General features: G+C 37.1%; 1 protein-coding gene across 2 annotated transcripts in view; it reads right to left on the minus strand.

Moving 5' to 3' along the window:
* SUGT1 (SGT1 homolog, MIS12 kinetochore complex assembly cochaperone) overlaps positions 1-14,045 on the minus strand; it is an 82,802-nt gene that overhangs the window by 28,509 nt on the left and 40,248 nt on the right. For both annotated transcript variants that reach the window (XM_070408982.1, XM_070408983.1), the window contains exon 11: positions 1,864-1,951. In XM_070408982.1, coding sequence (XP_070265083.1) covers positions 1,864-1,951 — 88 coding nt within the window. The remainder of the gene's footprint in view (positions 1-1,863; positions 1,952-14,045) is intronic.

A 14,045-nucleotide genomic window follows, 5' to 3' on the forward strand; every position in this document is an offset into this window, starting at 1 on the left:
GCCCCCTGGTGGTCAGTGCGCTCCTACAGGGGGAGGGCCGCTCAGCCAGAAGCCAGGCTCACAGCTGGTGAGGGCAGCAGCGGTGGCAGGAGCCTCTCCCACCTCCACGGCAGCGCTAAGGATGTCCGACTGACGGCATCCCCCAAGGGCTCCCAGATTACGAGAGGGCGCAGGCTGGGCTGAGGGGCACTGGCCCGAGTGCACCAATTTCATGCACCAGGCCTCTAGTTCACTATAATATCAAATAACTGCAAAGATACTCAAGTCAGCAGAGACTTTTCATTGTTAGAAAATGCAAAAACAATCAGTAAAACATAGGTTAACAGAAGAACCAGACCCAGACTCTGAAGACCTGGGTTAGTCCTAGACAATAAAAAACGCTAGGTGATCTTAAAACAAGCTGCTTAACCTTTCTAAGCCTGTAAACTAGGAGAAACAATACTAGGCTGCCTACTATATAGGGCCAGTGTTAGAATTAAATGAGATACTACATTTAAAGTGTTTCTTTTAAAAATGCTTTGAGCTATGTATAAACTTCAGCCCCAAAATCCATGGGAGTCAGCCCTAAGAGAAGCACATAATATTTTACTATGTATTTCAAATAAAGTGGGATGCAGAAGCTTAGTTAAATAGCTTAAATACCAACTTGAAATTTCATTCTTAATTATCCAGCCCCAAATTTCATTCTTAAAAATTACCTGTTGGTGTCAGTTTCCTAATTTTACTAATTATTCTATAGCTTAGTTACAATATTAACATCCAGGAAGGCTAGGTGAAGGGTACATAGAAACTCTATTTCTGCAACTTGTATGAGAATTATTTCAAAATAAAAAATAATAAAAATGCATGATCTGTTGGCTAACTCGGAGTTTTCTAAAAAGTTCCACAGGGAAATATGTTTTCTGTTATAGAAGAAAGTAGTGAAATATCTAAAAGTAACTGAAACAGCCCGGCTGGCATGCTCAGTGGTTGAGCATCAACCTACAAACCAGGAGGACACAGTTCGATTCTCTGTCAGTACACATGACCGGGTTGCAATCCCCAGTGTGGGCTGTGCAGGAGGCAGCCAATCAGTGATTCTCTCTCATCACTGATGTTTCTATCTATCTCTCACCCTCCCTTCCTCTCTGAAATCAATAAAAATATATTATAAATAAATAAATAAGTAAATTCATTATATTAGACAATATAGTGCAGGGGTCCTCAAACTACGGCCCGCGGGCCACATGCAAATACAAATATTGTATTTGTTCCTGTTTTGTTTTTTTACTTCAAAATAAGATATGTGCAGTGTGCATAGGAATTTGTTCATAGTTTTTTTTAAACTATAGTCTGGCCCTCCAACGGTCTGAGGGACAGTGAACTGGCCCCCTGTTTAAAAAGTTTGAGGACCCCTGATATAGTGCAATGAATACTTTATTCAGTGAATCTCTGAAATTCCAGGAAATTAGAGTTGACAATATCAGCATAGAAAGGAATAAATAAGAAGGGAGAGGAAAGAGGAGAAAATATATCGGTAAATTACTAATCCACTTAAAACTAAAAAAGCACAAATAGGAAAGGCCAACACACACACACACACAAACAACAACCTCCAATTGATGTCATAAACTGTAAGGTAAACAATAAATTCAAAATTTCTCTAGGCTTTTGCTGCTATTCATTTGTACTCTTAAGAGTTTAAGAAGTCAGAACCTTCATAAGACGAGCCAATTTGTATTCATTATAGAGCAACCTTATGATACTCAATGTGTCTTATATTGGGAACATAAATAATGAAAACAAAAAGAAAGCTCATTACTATTTAATTTCAACTATATAACACAATTTGAATTTAAAGCTCATCAAGGCCAGAAAACAAACCTGCTACAAACTGTTTTGGCTTAGGCTCTTCTTCTCCCTCGAGTTTTTCCCATCTTACAGCCTCTGACTTTTTCATTTTAATTTCAATCTGCAGAAAACACCACATAAAATCCATCATTCAATGTAAAATAGACACAAAAAATGCAATTCTCTTAAGTCATCAAAGTTTTATAAGAATTAATAGTGTCCTTGAGATAGTTTCCTTAAATTATACAAGGTTAAATTTGAAGAATTTTGAAACATTTGTTTTTACTTAAAAGCCCTTCAAAAACATACACACGTTATAAACTACAATTAAGAAGAATCTTGAAATCCTTATGCTTTTTTCTTCTAAAGCAATGTTCTCAACCAGGAGTCATACTGACAAACAAGGGACATTAGGCAATGTAAGAGACACTGTTGGTCTTCACAACTGGGGTGAAGACAAGGAGTACTACTGACATCTAGTGAGGATAGAGTAGGGCAGGCTAAACCATACAAGACAATATCCCTAAAACAATTATCCAGCACAAGATAGAACAGTGCCAACCACCAAGAAACCCTGTCCTAAAAGAATTATTACATTTGCATATACATTAACCTGTTTTAGAGTAGAGAAAATTCATTCCACTGTATAAAAAATAATACAATACCAACATTTTCACAATCCTTCACGCAATATTTATTAAACACCCACTATGAGTAAGGTATAGTCTTCAGGGATATGAGAGATTTTTTTAAATATTTAAGACATGTTCTTGACCTTCCATGAAAGTTACTAAAGAGGCAAATAAATGTTCTAAAAGCTCAGAAGACATCACACCTATATGTGAACAGGTAAAGTTTCAGGGTACCTGTGAAGAGCTGTGAGAGGAAGGTGTACCTCCTATGGTGGACAGGGTAGGTCTCCAGAAGCAAAGGAAATAGCCTAAAACTGGAGCCATGAGGTGTGAAGGGGCACAGTGCATCAGGGAGTAGGGAGAAAACCAATTTGCCTCAAGACCAGGATTTATGTTAGAGCAGTGAAAAATATAGATGGGGAAAAAAGGTGTAAGGCAGACTATAAACAGCTCCTGAAAGCTAAACTAAAGTCACTTATTAAAATAAAATGTCAACATTATTCTAAAAGCATCTTTTACTCTTTAATCAAGGCTTGTCCCTAAAATCTACACTTACCCTAACATACACTCACATACCACTTGTATCTACCCTTTTTCCTTATTCAAATAATGCCCTCACCCTCATTTTTAGCCTAGCAAAAATCAGGATTTATCCTGATGATGAACAGTAATAATTATTATGCAAACAGTTTAAGAATCAAGTTAAATTAAAATAACAATAATAATAATAAAAGAATCTAATAAAAGAATCAAATTAGAGCCATGGGAGGTTTGGATCAGTGGTTAAAGTGTTGGCTAAGGTTGCAGGTTCGATCCCCAGCCCAGTTGGGGGCACGTGTGGGAGGCAATCAATCCGTGTGTCTCTCTCGCATTGATGTCTATGTCTGTCTGCCTCTCTCTCTCTCTCTCTCTCTCTCTTACGCTCTTTAAAAACCAGTGGGGGGAAAAAATCCTCAGATGGGGAGTAACAACAACAAAAAAGAATCAAATTAGAATTTTATATCCTAACATTTTTTTCTTAAGAAAAAGATTACTTTTATTAATAGAAAAAACTTGCCCAGCTGGTATGGCTCAATGCTTGAGTGTCGACCATGAGCCAAGAGGTCACCAACTCGATTCCAAGTCAGGGCACATGCCTGGTTTGCAGGTTCAATCCCCAGTAGGGGGCAACCAATAGATGATGTTTCTCTTTCATCAATGTTTTTCTCTATCCTTCTCCCTTCCTCTCTCTCTAAAAATCAATAAAAACATGTTTTTAAAGAGGCAAATTTAACAAAAAGAAAAGCCTATTCATACCTTAGTTATCTGACTCCTTTAGATGAGATGAATCATTTAAATTAGCAATTACTGGTGATCGCTCTACAACCTGCTTCTAGTGTGTGAATCCTTAAAGTTTGCATTTTAAAATACCTTAACAAAACACTTATTACAGAAACACACCTCAATATTTTAATCATGAAGTGATGGTATGGAAGGGATGTGGCTTCTACGTAATCAAAATTTTTTTTTTTAGCAACATAGAAAGGTAACAAAAAATTGTTTCATAATGAGAAAACATAAGACAAATGTCACTGGGAAAGGGACAAAAATTATAGTATTCTTAATTTAACATATATGTTTAAATTATACATAAATAAAAACAATTATCTCATTAGAATCTCTAGAATTCCCTAAAATAAACTATGATTAACTTTTATAAAGTAAAATACCACCAACATTTTCTCATGCACAGTATTGCACTCTGGTTATTTTAAGTTGTCATTGCTGATATTTACCTAAAAGGGACAGAAATCGAATAGCTGGCAATGACACAGCCGTAGTACTAAAAAATGGTATTAATATTATCCTAAAATTTAAAATTGCCATCTTACTCCTTTAATTTTTGACTCATCTGGAAATGAAGACCTGGCAATCAGGGTATACATAAACACTATCCTTAACTAGCCTCCACCACAGGGCACCCTATATTCGAACCTCATGTTTCCATGCTAAGCACTATCTATAAAAGGTTCCTTGTTTTACCCAAAGAGCAACACATACTAGCACTAGCATCTACTGAAAGCCACTATACCCTGAGTAATTGTGCAGTCCAAACAGAGAGGCCTTTATAAAGCCAAAGCTTGTAGTAACAACCTGATTCAACTGAGAAACGTTAACCTGAACTTGAAATTATACTTAATCCATTCACTGAAATAGCTGCACATAATAAACCATTTAAAGTAGCCTTTTTAAAAGGTAAAAGGGGGTTGGGGAAACTAATTTTCTATGAATTCTTTTTTATACCTACTTCACTTCTGATGCTTTAAAAATGAAGTTTAAGTCTTGATTTTGGCAAATAATTCTAGAATTGCCACCAGTTCAATTTCAGATATTTTTACTGCAACCATTAACAAATCATTCTATTTTAATCTTAGTCAAAAATAAGTTAAGGAGGAGTCAAGATGGGGGCCAGCAGGATAGCAATGAGGGAGCACGTGTACAGGGTGTGTGTGTGTGTGTGTGTGTGTGTGTGTGTGTGTCTGAATGAGGGACAGTTACATCCTGCAGGAAACTTGGGGGTTGGCAGGCTGGACGCTACTAGACAAGGAGCCCCTGCTACCACTGCAGGGATTCCCAGGGTGGCTGTTCTTGCTCAGAAACCATGCCATCTTGAAGGGGAGAGCTGCTGTGACTAGAAGCCCAGCCTCACCACCACCCAGACTGGCCTCAGACATCATCCCAGACCCTGTAGCCATTCTGGCCAAAGACATGCTACTGCAGCTATAGACCCACAGACACCGGAACTCAGGCCTCTCGGGCCGCAAGCTTCTGTGAGCCCCAGTGCGCGCTCCCCTCCCACCAACCTGCCACTTCAGCCTCAGGCCACATGTGCAACTCCAGCGCTTGGGCACTCTGGTAAGGCTTGGAGTGCACGACCCTTCCGCCAAGCCCGTTGCTTCAGCCACAGGCCCCAAGAAACTCGATGCCTGGACACTTCAGTGAGAGTAAAAATGGGGAGACAAAGAATCCCCAAAGGAAAAATAAGGAGTCGCCAGAAAAGGAATTAAATGAAACGAAAAAAAGAATTCAGAGTAAGGGTCATACAGTTCCTAAACTGGCTGGATGAGAAAATCAACAACTTATGTAAGAATCAAGAGGAAATGAAGAATGATATAGCTACAATAAAAAACACATTGGAAGATTTCAATAGTAGACTAGAAGAAGCAGAGGATCGAATTAGCGAGTAAGAAGACAGGGCAGAAATAAACACACAAGCAGAATAGCAATTGGAGAAAAAAATTAGAAAGCAGGAGGAGAGCCTAAAGGAGCTTTGAGACAACATGAAACAAAGCAACATACGTATAATAGGGGTACCAGAAGGACGAGAAGAGAAGAGGAGCAACACCCTACCTGGTTTGGCTCCTTGGCTAGAGCGTTGGCCTGCGGACTGAGGGGTTTTGGGTTTGATTATGGTCAAGGGCACATGCCAGGGTTGTGAGCTTGATCCCCAGTAGGGGGTGTGCAGGAGGCAGGAGCAAGGATTAGAAAACCTATTTGAAGAAATGATGACAGAAAACTACCCTGATTTGGGAAAGAAAAGAGTCACACAAGCACAGAGAGTCCCAAACAAGAAGAACCCAAAAAGACCCACACCAAGACACACAGTAATGACAACAAACTTAACAACCTAGAGAAAATGGACATATTCCTAGAAAAATATAAACCTCCAAAACTCAATCAGGAAGAATAAAAAATCTGAATAAGCCTATAACTATGGAGGAAATTGAAGCAGTAATAAAAAAAACTTCCAGCAAACAAAGCCCTGGGCCAGACGGCTTCATAGAGCAGTTTTACCACACAAAGAAGAACTAAAACCTATCATCCTCAGACTATTCCAAAAAATTCAAAAGGAACACTTCCAAGCTCTTTCTACGAAGCCAACATTACCCTAATCCCTAAACCACATAAAGACACTACAAAGGAAGAGAGTTACAAGCCAATATCCCTCATGAACATAGATGCTAAAATCCTCAACAAAATTCTAGCAAATAGATCCAGCATTACATTAGAAAGATCATACACCATGATCAAGTGGGATTTATTCCAGGGATGCAAGGATGGTACAACATCCGATAAGGGTCTAATCTCCAAAATTTATAGGGAACTCATACATTTTAACAAAAGGAAGATAAACAATCTAATCACAAAATGGGCAAAGGATCTAAATAGACACTTTTCGAAAGTGGACTTACAGAAGGCCAAGAGACATATGAAAAAATGCTCAAAGTCACTAATCATCCAAGAGATGCAAATCAAAATACAGCCCTGACCAGTTTGGCTCTACCAGTGGGTAGAGCGTTGGCCTGCAGACTGAAGGGTCCCGGGTTCGATTCCGGTCAAGGGCATGTACCTTGGTTGCGGGCACATCCCCATGGGAGGTATGCAGGAGGCAGCTGATCGATGTTTCTCTCTCATCGATGTTTCTGACTCTCTATCCCGCTCCCTTCCTCTCTGTAAAAAATCAGTAAAATATATTTAAAAAAAAAACAATAAGTACCACCTCACACCTGTCAGAATGGTTATCATCAACAAATAAAAAAACGGCAAGTGCTGGCAAGGATATGGAGAAAAAGGAACCCTTGTACACTACTGGTGGGAATGCAGACTGGTACAGCCACTGTGGAAAACAGTATGGAGTTTCCTCAAAAAACTAAAAATGGAACTCCCATTTGATCCAGTGATCCCACTTCTAGGAATATATCCCAATAAACCAGAAGCACCAATCAGAAAGGATATATGCACCCCTATGTTCATAGCAGCACAATTTACAATAGCTAAGATTTGGAAACAGCCTAAGTGCCCATCAGTAGATGAGTGGATTAAAAAACTGTGGTACATCTACACAATGGCATACTATACTGCTTTAAAAAAGAAAGAACTCCTACCATTTGCAACAGCATGGATGGACCTGGAGAGCATTATGCTAAGTAAAATAAGCCAGTCAGAAAAAGGTAAATATCACATGATCTCACTCATTTGTGGAATATAATGAACAACATAAACTGATTAACAAAAATAGATCCAGAGACAGAGAAGCATTGAAGAAACCATCAAACCTCAGAGGGAAGGGGAGGGGAGGGGGGGAGGAAAGGGGGGGTGTGTATGGGGGGGTAAGAGATCAACCAAAGGACTTGTATGCATGCACATAAGCATAATCAATGGACACAGACACTAGGAGGGTGAGGGCATGTGCTGGGGGGGTGGGGTGGGAGTGCCAGGGAGAGATCAATGGCGGAAAAAGGAGACATATGTAATACTTTAAACCAGCGGTTGCCAACCTTTTGGACCTCTCCGACCACTGGTTGGTGACAGCTGCTTTAAACAATAAACAATTAAAGAAAAAAAAAATTCAAAAAACAATTTTTCGAAAAGGAAAAACGTCTGTAACAATATGAGGTAATGTATGTTAACTAGACTTACTGTTGTGATCATTTTGTAATATAAACAAATATCAAAACATTATACACCTGAAACTAATATATGCCAATTATACCTCAATAAATAAGTAAGTATGTATACATTCATGAATGTATTCAAAGAAAAAAATCTGGAAAATACAAAATATTAGTAAAAAAATGTTAGCAAACCTCTGAGCAATGGAATTACAAGTGACATTATTTTTAAAATATTTCCTGATATTTTTTCAATTAGAATAAATTAGCTCTATAATCAGAAAAAAAACTACTAAAAATAACTTTGACGGGCATTTTGGGGGAGATTATTCTATGGTCCCTGAGAAATAATAGCAATGTCCATGTATGTAGCACATTTGAAAGAAATCTATTATGTTTGATACAGCCCCACTTGCAAACTACATGATGTCAATTAATCAGTTATAAGCACTTGTCAAAATTGTACAACATGGGAAACACAATATTGCACATTGGAGAATAGAAGAACTGAGTATCCCTTAAAGGACCTTATGAAAACATACCCAATTTTTACTACAAACTAGTAAGGAATGTAAAACTTGCTAACTTATGTTCATGGGCCAAAAGGAAGTTTTAGCTACTTGTTGAACCAGTTTCATGTTTGTGCACAAGATGAAGTTGATGCAGATCTCCAATACTTTTTTATCATTTAAATTTCTAATTTTATAGGCATCAGTGTCTTAGGATCTGACTCTACTGCACCAAAAGTTAAACTTATGATCTATTATTTTTCTCTTCTACAACAATGGAGAAAAACTCTCAAACTTTGTTAAATAATAATTAACATTTTATTCCAATCACTTGAAAATGTGACATTCTTTACATCTAGTTTTTCTCAATGTCCAGAGCTTACATTTTTAATATTTTACCAAAATATTCACAAAGTGTATTCCTTCCTTTTTAAAATATATAAATAAAATTTGAAAAAAATAATTTCAAAGTTAACTTAAAACTTTGGTATTGTGCTTGAATGTTGCTCTCATATGCACAGGGAAGGCTTTCAACGCATAATATCCCAAAGCAATATTCACAGGTTACTAATAAGAATTCCTGCTGTTATGGATTTTCAGTTTTCTATATGTACTATCACCCACATCTAAGGTCTTCTTTGCACAGCAGAGTGTTTAATTTTTTCCAATGAAAGGAGCTTAAGATTTAAAGCGAAGCCATTACCCCATATGGGGTAACCATTCACCACCTTCTTAAGAAGTGCTAAGTAAGGTTTCACTTAATGCTACAGATTGACAGTTAAGGGATCTTTCCCAGACATAGAGAGCTGTGCAGTTTACTAATATATTACTTTTTTCTGACAAACTTTTGAGAACCACCTGTTTCTAATAGTAGTCACTAAGTAATTGTTCCCCTAATATTCAAAAATGCAATTTTCCCAATATTTTCTTACTCAGCTCTTTGCACATTTAATTGCTGTATCAAACTCCTTTGACCGATTACAGAGTAGCTCAGCCTCCCTGAGACAGTGTGCACATCTGGCTTCTTTACTTTCACACTCAAATAATTTTATAATCATTTTTTGAAATGCAACAGATGGTAATGAATAAAGAGGAAGTGAAAATCTCCAAAGTTCTAATAGCTCAATTCAAATACTGAGTGCCTACTCTAAGCTAGGCACTATGCTAGTACAAAAGGTCACAGCCTCTGTTCTTCTTTGAAAAAAATCAATCAGAAGAGACATTTCCCATAAACAAAAAAATCCAGTACTGCAGTTATCATCTGTAGTAACAGACCTAAGTATTGGAAAACACCTAATTGTCTGGAAGGAAGTATGTCAAAATTTCATCAGTAGTAAGACCAAGTGATTACTTTCTCATCTCCTTTGTATTTTTCTGAATTTTCTATGATATACATCTACTGCTTCCAAAACCTGAATAAAAATCTAATTAGGATAATAATAGTAGTAATATTTATTGAGCACTTATTTTATACCCTGTGTACAAAATGCTTCACATATATCATCTCACTCAATGGAACAATCCTATAAAAGATTACCATCCAAATTTTAGAGATGAGGGAGCCAAAAGATATAACTACTATTTCCTCAGAAATAAGCAGAGGTTGAAAACAAGACAATAATCATTATGTTCGATCACTTGCTATGGCGTGCGCTGACCAGCAGGAGACAGCACAGAAGGAAGGGCCCTACCTGTGCACGAATTTCGTGCACTGGGCCACTACATATTTATTAAAAAGTCACCAACAGTGCAACTTGTTAGATATATGACCCTGAGCAAGTAACTAATTTCACTGAGCCTCACAACAGGATTAAGAAGCCCTACTTCATTTAGGATTCTTATTAGGATTAAATGAGACCACAAATGAAAAGAAGACAGCACTGTGTCTGGCAAGAAACTTGAATGCTCTATCAATCTCTTTATCATCATTACTGAAACATCTGGGAATATTTACTATCTCTGGGTTTAGTTTCCATACCTGTAAATTGGTGATAAATATAACTATACTATGCAATAAATTGTGAGGATTGCATTGGTTAATACACAGCTGTCAAAATAGTTATCTACTATAATTCTCCACAGGTCACACAATAGGAGACTGGCTAAATAAGCTACAGTAAATGTATACAATGAATACTTTGCTACAGAATATTTAAGGGCATGAAAAAATACAGTAAAAACTCATTTCTTGCCGAAACCGGTTTGGCTCAGTGGATAGAGCATCGGCCTACGGACTGAAGGGTCCCAGGTTCGATTCCGGTCAAGGGCATGTACCTGGGTTGCGGGCACATCCCCAGTAGGAGATGTGCAGGAGGCGGCTGATCGATGTTTCTTTCTCATTGATGTTTCTAACTCTCTCTCTCTCTCTCCCTTCCTCTCTGTAAAAAAAAAAAAAAAAAAAATCAATAAAATATGTTTAAAAAACAAAAACAAAACTCATTTCTTGAATGTCCTCCATCTCGAACAATTCAGTTCTCCACCAAGTTGTTCACAGAGAAAATGTCTCGGTTGGTGACCAAAACTTTCATTTTGGACCTGACAACCCTTTTGTGCGGATACCTCAGCAAGACAAAAAGTGTCTCTCGGGCATCAAACAAAGGAGAGAATGCTTCTGTTGCTGGGAAAATCGAGGATTAGCACAATTTTATAAACACAGAGAGGCCATCAAGAGTGCTAATGTTGCTAATGGTGTAAAAGTGCTCACAAAACACCAGTCACAGGCAATTGAATAAGCAGAAAAACTGCTGTTGGTTGGATAAACGAAAAGCAGTTAGCCAGTGATAGCACTTCAGAGGCAGTGATAGAAATGAAAAATTTGCTTAAGGCTAGTAGGGGGTGGTTCAATAAATTTAAGAAAATAAGTTTTTATTTATAGATTAAACAGTACATTAGACATGTACTGTATATATAGAAGAAAGGTTAAAACGGAATCATTTGGGGGTCTGGAAGGGATTAATTCATTTTACATTCTTTCTAATGGGAAAAAATGATTTGGCTTTCAAACAAATCGCTTCTCAGTCTTCTGGAAGGAATTAGGTCCTAGAACCGAGGTTCCACTGTACCTGTATTTCTATTTTAGTAAAAATATTAATGCATGGCTAAATTTAAAAAGACAGCTACAGGCATAGTAAAATCCTTTACATTAAAAATATATATACATTAATAGAAAAAGTGGCAAAAATACACTCCAAGATCTTTAATTTGTAAACACCAGCAACTAATGTTATTAAAAAAACAACAACAAAAAACACCCTCACTATTATCACCACCACTGTATCAAAAAGACAAAACAATTCCCAAACCCCCACCTCTGTGTATTTAAAAAAGCAGTAGCTGCCCTAGCTGGTTTGGCTCAGTAGATAGAGCATAGGAGGCCTGCTGACCAAAGGCTCCAGGGTTGGATTCCGGTCAAGGGCATGTACCTCAGTTGCAGGTTCCTCCCTAGCCCAGGCCCTGGGGCTCTTGCAGGAGGCAACCAACCAATGTGTTTCACACTGATGTTTCTCTCAGTCTTGCCTTTCCCCACTTACCTTAAAAATCAATGGAAAAATATCTTGGGTGAGGATTAACAAAAAACAACAACAAAAAGCAGTAGCAGTCCTAGACACAGCCACTCCATTCCATCGTAATTAGTATTCTATGAATATTAAGGAATTCTCTCTGAAACTTCTCAAATTTTAGTGGGTTAAGAAGGGAGAAGAGAGCTATTTGTCTCTAATTAAAGACACACATTTTCATTTCCCATGTTTCCAGTTAAAAGCCATTATATTTTATGTTGACAAAATACAGAGAAATTACTTTGACTAAAATAGGAATACAGGAACATTTCCACAAGGGAAAATTCATTCCAAAAGATACTGAGAATTTTAATTTTTTACTTACAGGGAATGAGTATTAAACTTTAAAATTATTTCACAGCATAGCTGTCATTGAAGTTATAATCCTGTGATTGTGACCAGAGAATATTGTCATGAAATTAACAAGACGGAACAAAAGAACATTGCAATTTCTTAATAAAGAAAATTCAATTAATAGGCAGATACATGAAAGCTGGTATTCAGTAAAAGGTAGATATAATTATCAGAGATACTGGAAAAAATTGAATTCTGACTTGGAAAAACATTAAATATTACACTGTAAAATATTTAATTAATAAGCTATTTCATTAATTTAAGAGTTCTAGCTCTTGCCCTAGCCGGTTTGGCTCAGTGGCTAGATTGTCGGCCTGTAGACTGAAGGGTCCTGTGTTAGATTCCAGTCAAGGGCACATGCCCAGGTTGCGGGCTCCATCCCCAGTAGGGGGCATGAAGGAGGCAGCAGATCAATGATTTTCTCTCATCATTGATGTTTCTCTCTCTCTCTCCCTTTCCCTTCCTCTCTGAAATCAATAAAAATATTTTTAAAATAAAGTGTTGTAGTTCTTATTTTTATTGCAAATTATATTAATTTTTCACTTGAATTAATAACACTTAACCAATGGTTGTACATGAATATGCAACATTCATTCAATCTGGAAGATGCAAAAGAAAAGACAAAATTTTCAAAAGCAAAAAAATAACCCTTTTAAACCCAGAGTTTAAAGAATTTCTATTTTTAAGCAAATTCTTCTGAGTAAATGCATCCTTTTCACAATTCACATTAAAGATTCAAGACATTTGAACACATATGAAAAGCAATTAGCTTACTACTTTTCCCTCTTAGTGTCAGTAAGTAATTCCCAGTAACCCAGAGAAAGATTTTATTTTCAATATGTTAACACTGTCTCCCTCTGCTGTATGAAAAAGGATTCAAACTTTCATTTCCCTTCAGATATAATTAACTATGACAGGCCCTTGAATAATGTCATCTCCTCTGACATCATTTTCTTTTTTATTTAAAGGCAATTTGTTAATACATATTGAAATCTTTTTATTTATTTATTTATATTAATTTTCATCCGAGAATATTTTTTCATTGATTTTTAGAGAGAGTGGAAGGGAGGGGGTGAGACACACAGAGAGAAATACTGATATGAGAGAGACACATTGATTGGTTGCCTCCCTCACACTCCTGACCATGGCCAGGGATGGAGACTGCAACCAAGATACGAGCCCTTGACTGGAACTGAAACGGGGACCCTGAGCCAAACTGGCCAAGGTCAACATAATTTTCTTATAAAGGTAAGATACCATAGGAACTTAATTTGTTTATAACAGTATATCAATCACTAAAACAGCTTCATTAGGTGTTGTTTTCCTTAAAGTCACAGAACCTTGTAATGACCTTAACTGAACACTTACTGTTCAATTCTTTCAATCTGGTTCCCATAAAACACAATTTAAAAACTTGGTAGTCTAACAGAGTAATATATGTTATCCTTCAGAATACATCCAACCTAAGCAAAGAAGCACGAGCTTTATAGAAGTAAAAACATTCCTCCTAGCCAAGACTGAACAATTTAGTAAGTATGTGAACTTGGGAAAAGCATTTAAAGCCCATGAACTTCAGGGTTTTTTTCATCTGTAAAACTAAGAATGAAAATACTCTGCCAACTTCATAGGATAACATCAGAATCCAATTTAAATTCATTTACTGAACAATTATTGAGCACCCACTCTGTACAATGCACAGGGCTTGGGTTGCCAAATTTAGCAAATGGAACA

The sequence above is a fragment of the Myotis yumanensis genome, unplaced genomic scaffold (assembly GCF_028538775.1).
Source record: "Myotis yumanensis isolate MYYU_CA2020_CCGP unplaced genomic scaffold, mMyoYum1.0.hap1 SCAF_3, whole genome shotgun sequence".
Taxonomy (NCBI): domain Eukaryota; kingdom Metazoa; phylum Chordata; class Mammalia; order Chiroptera; family Vespertilionidae; genus Myotis; species Myotis yumanensis.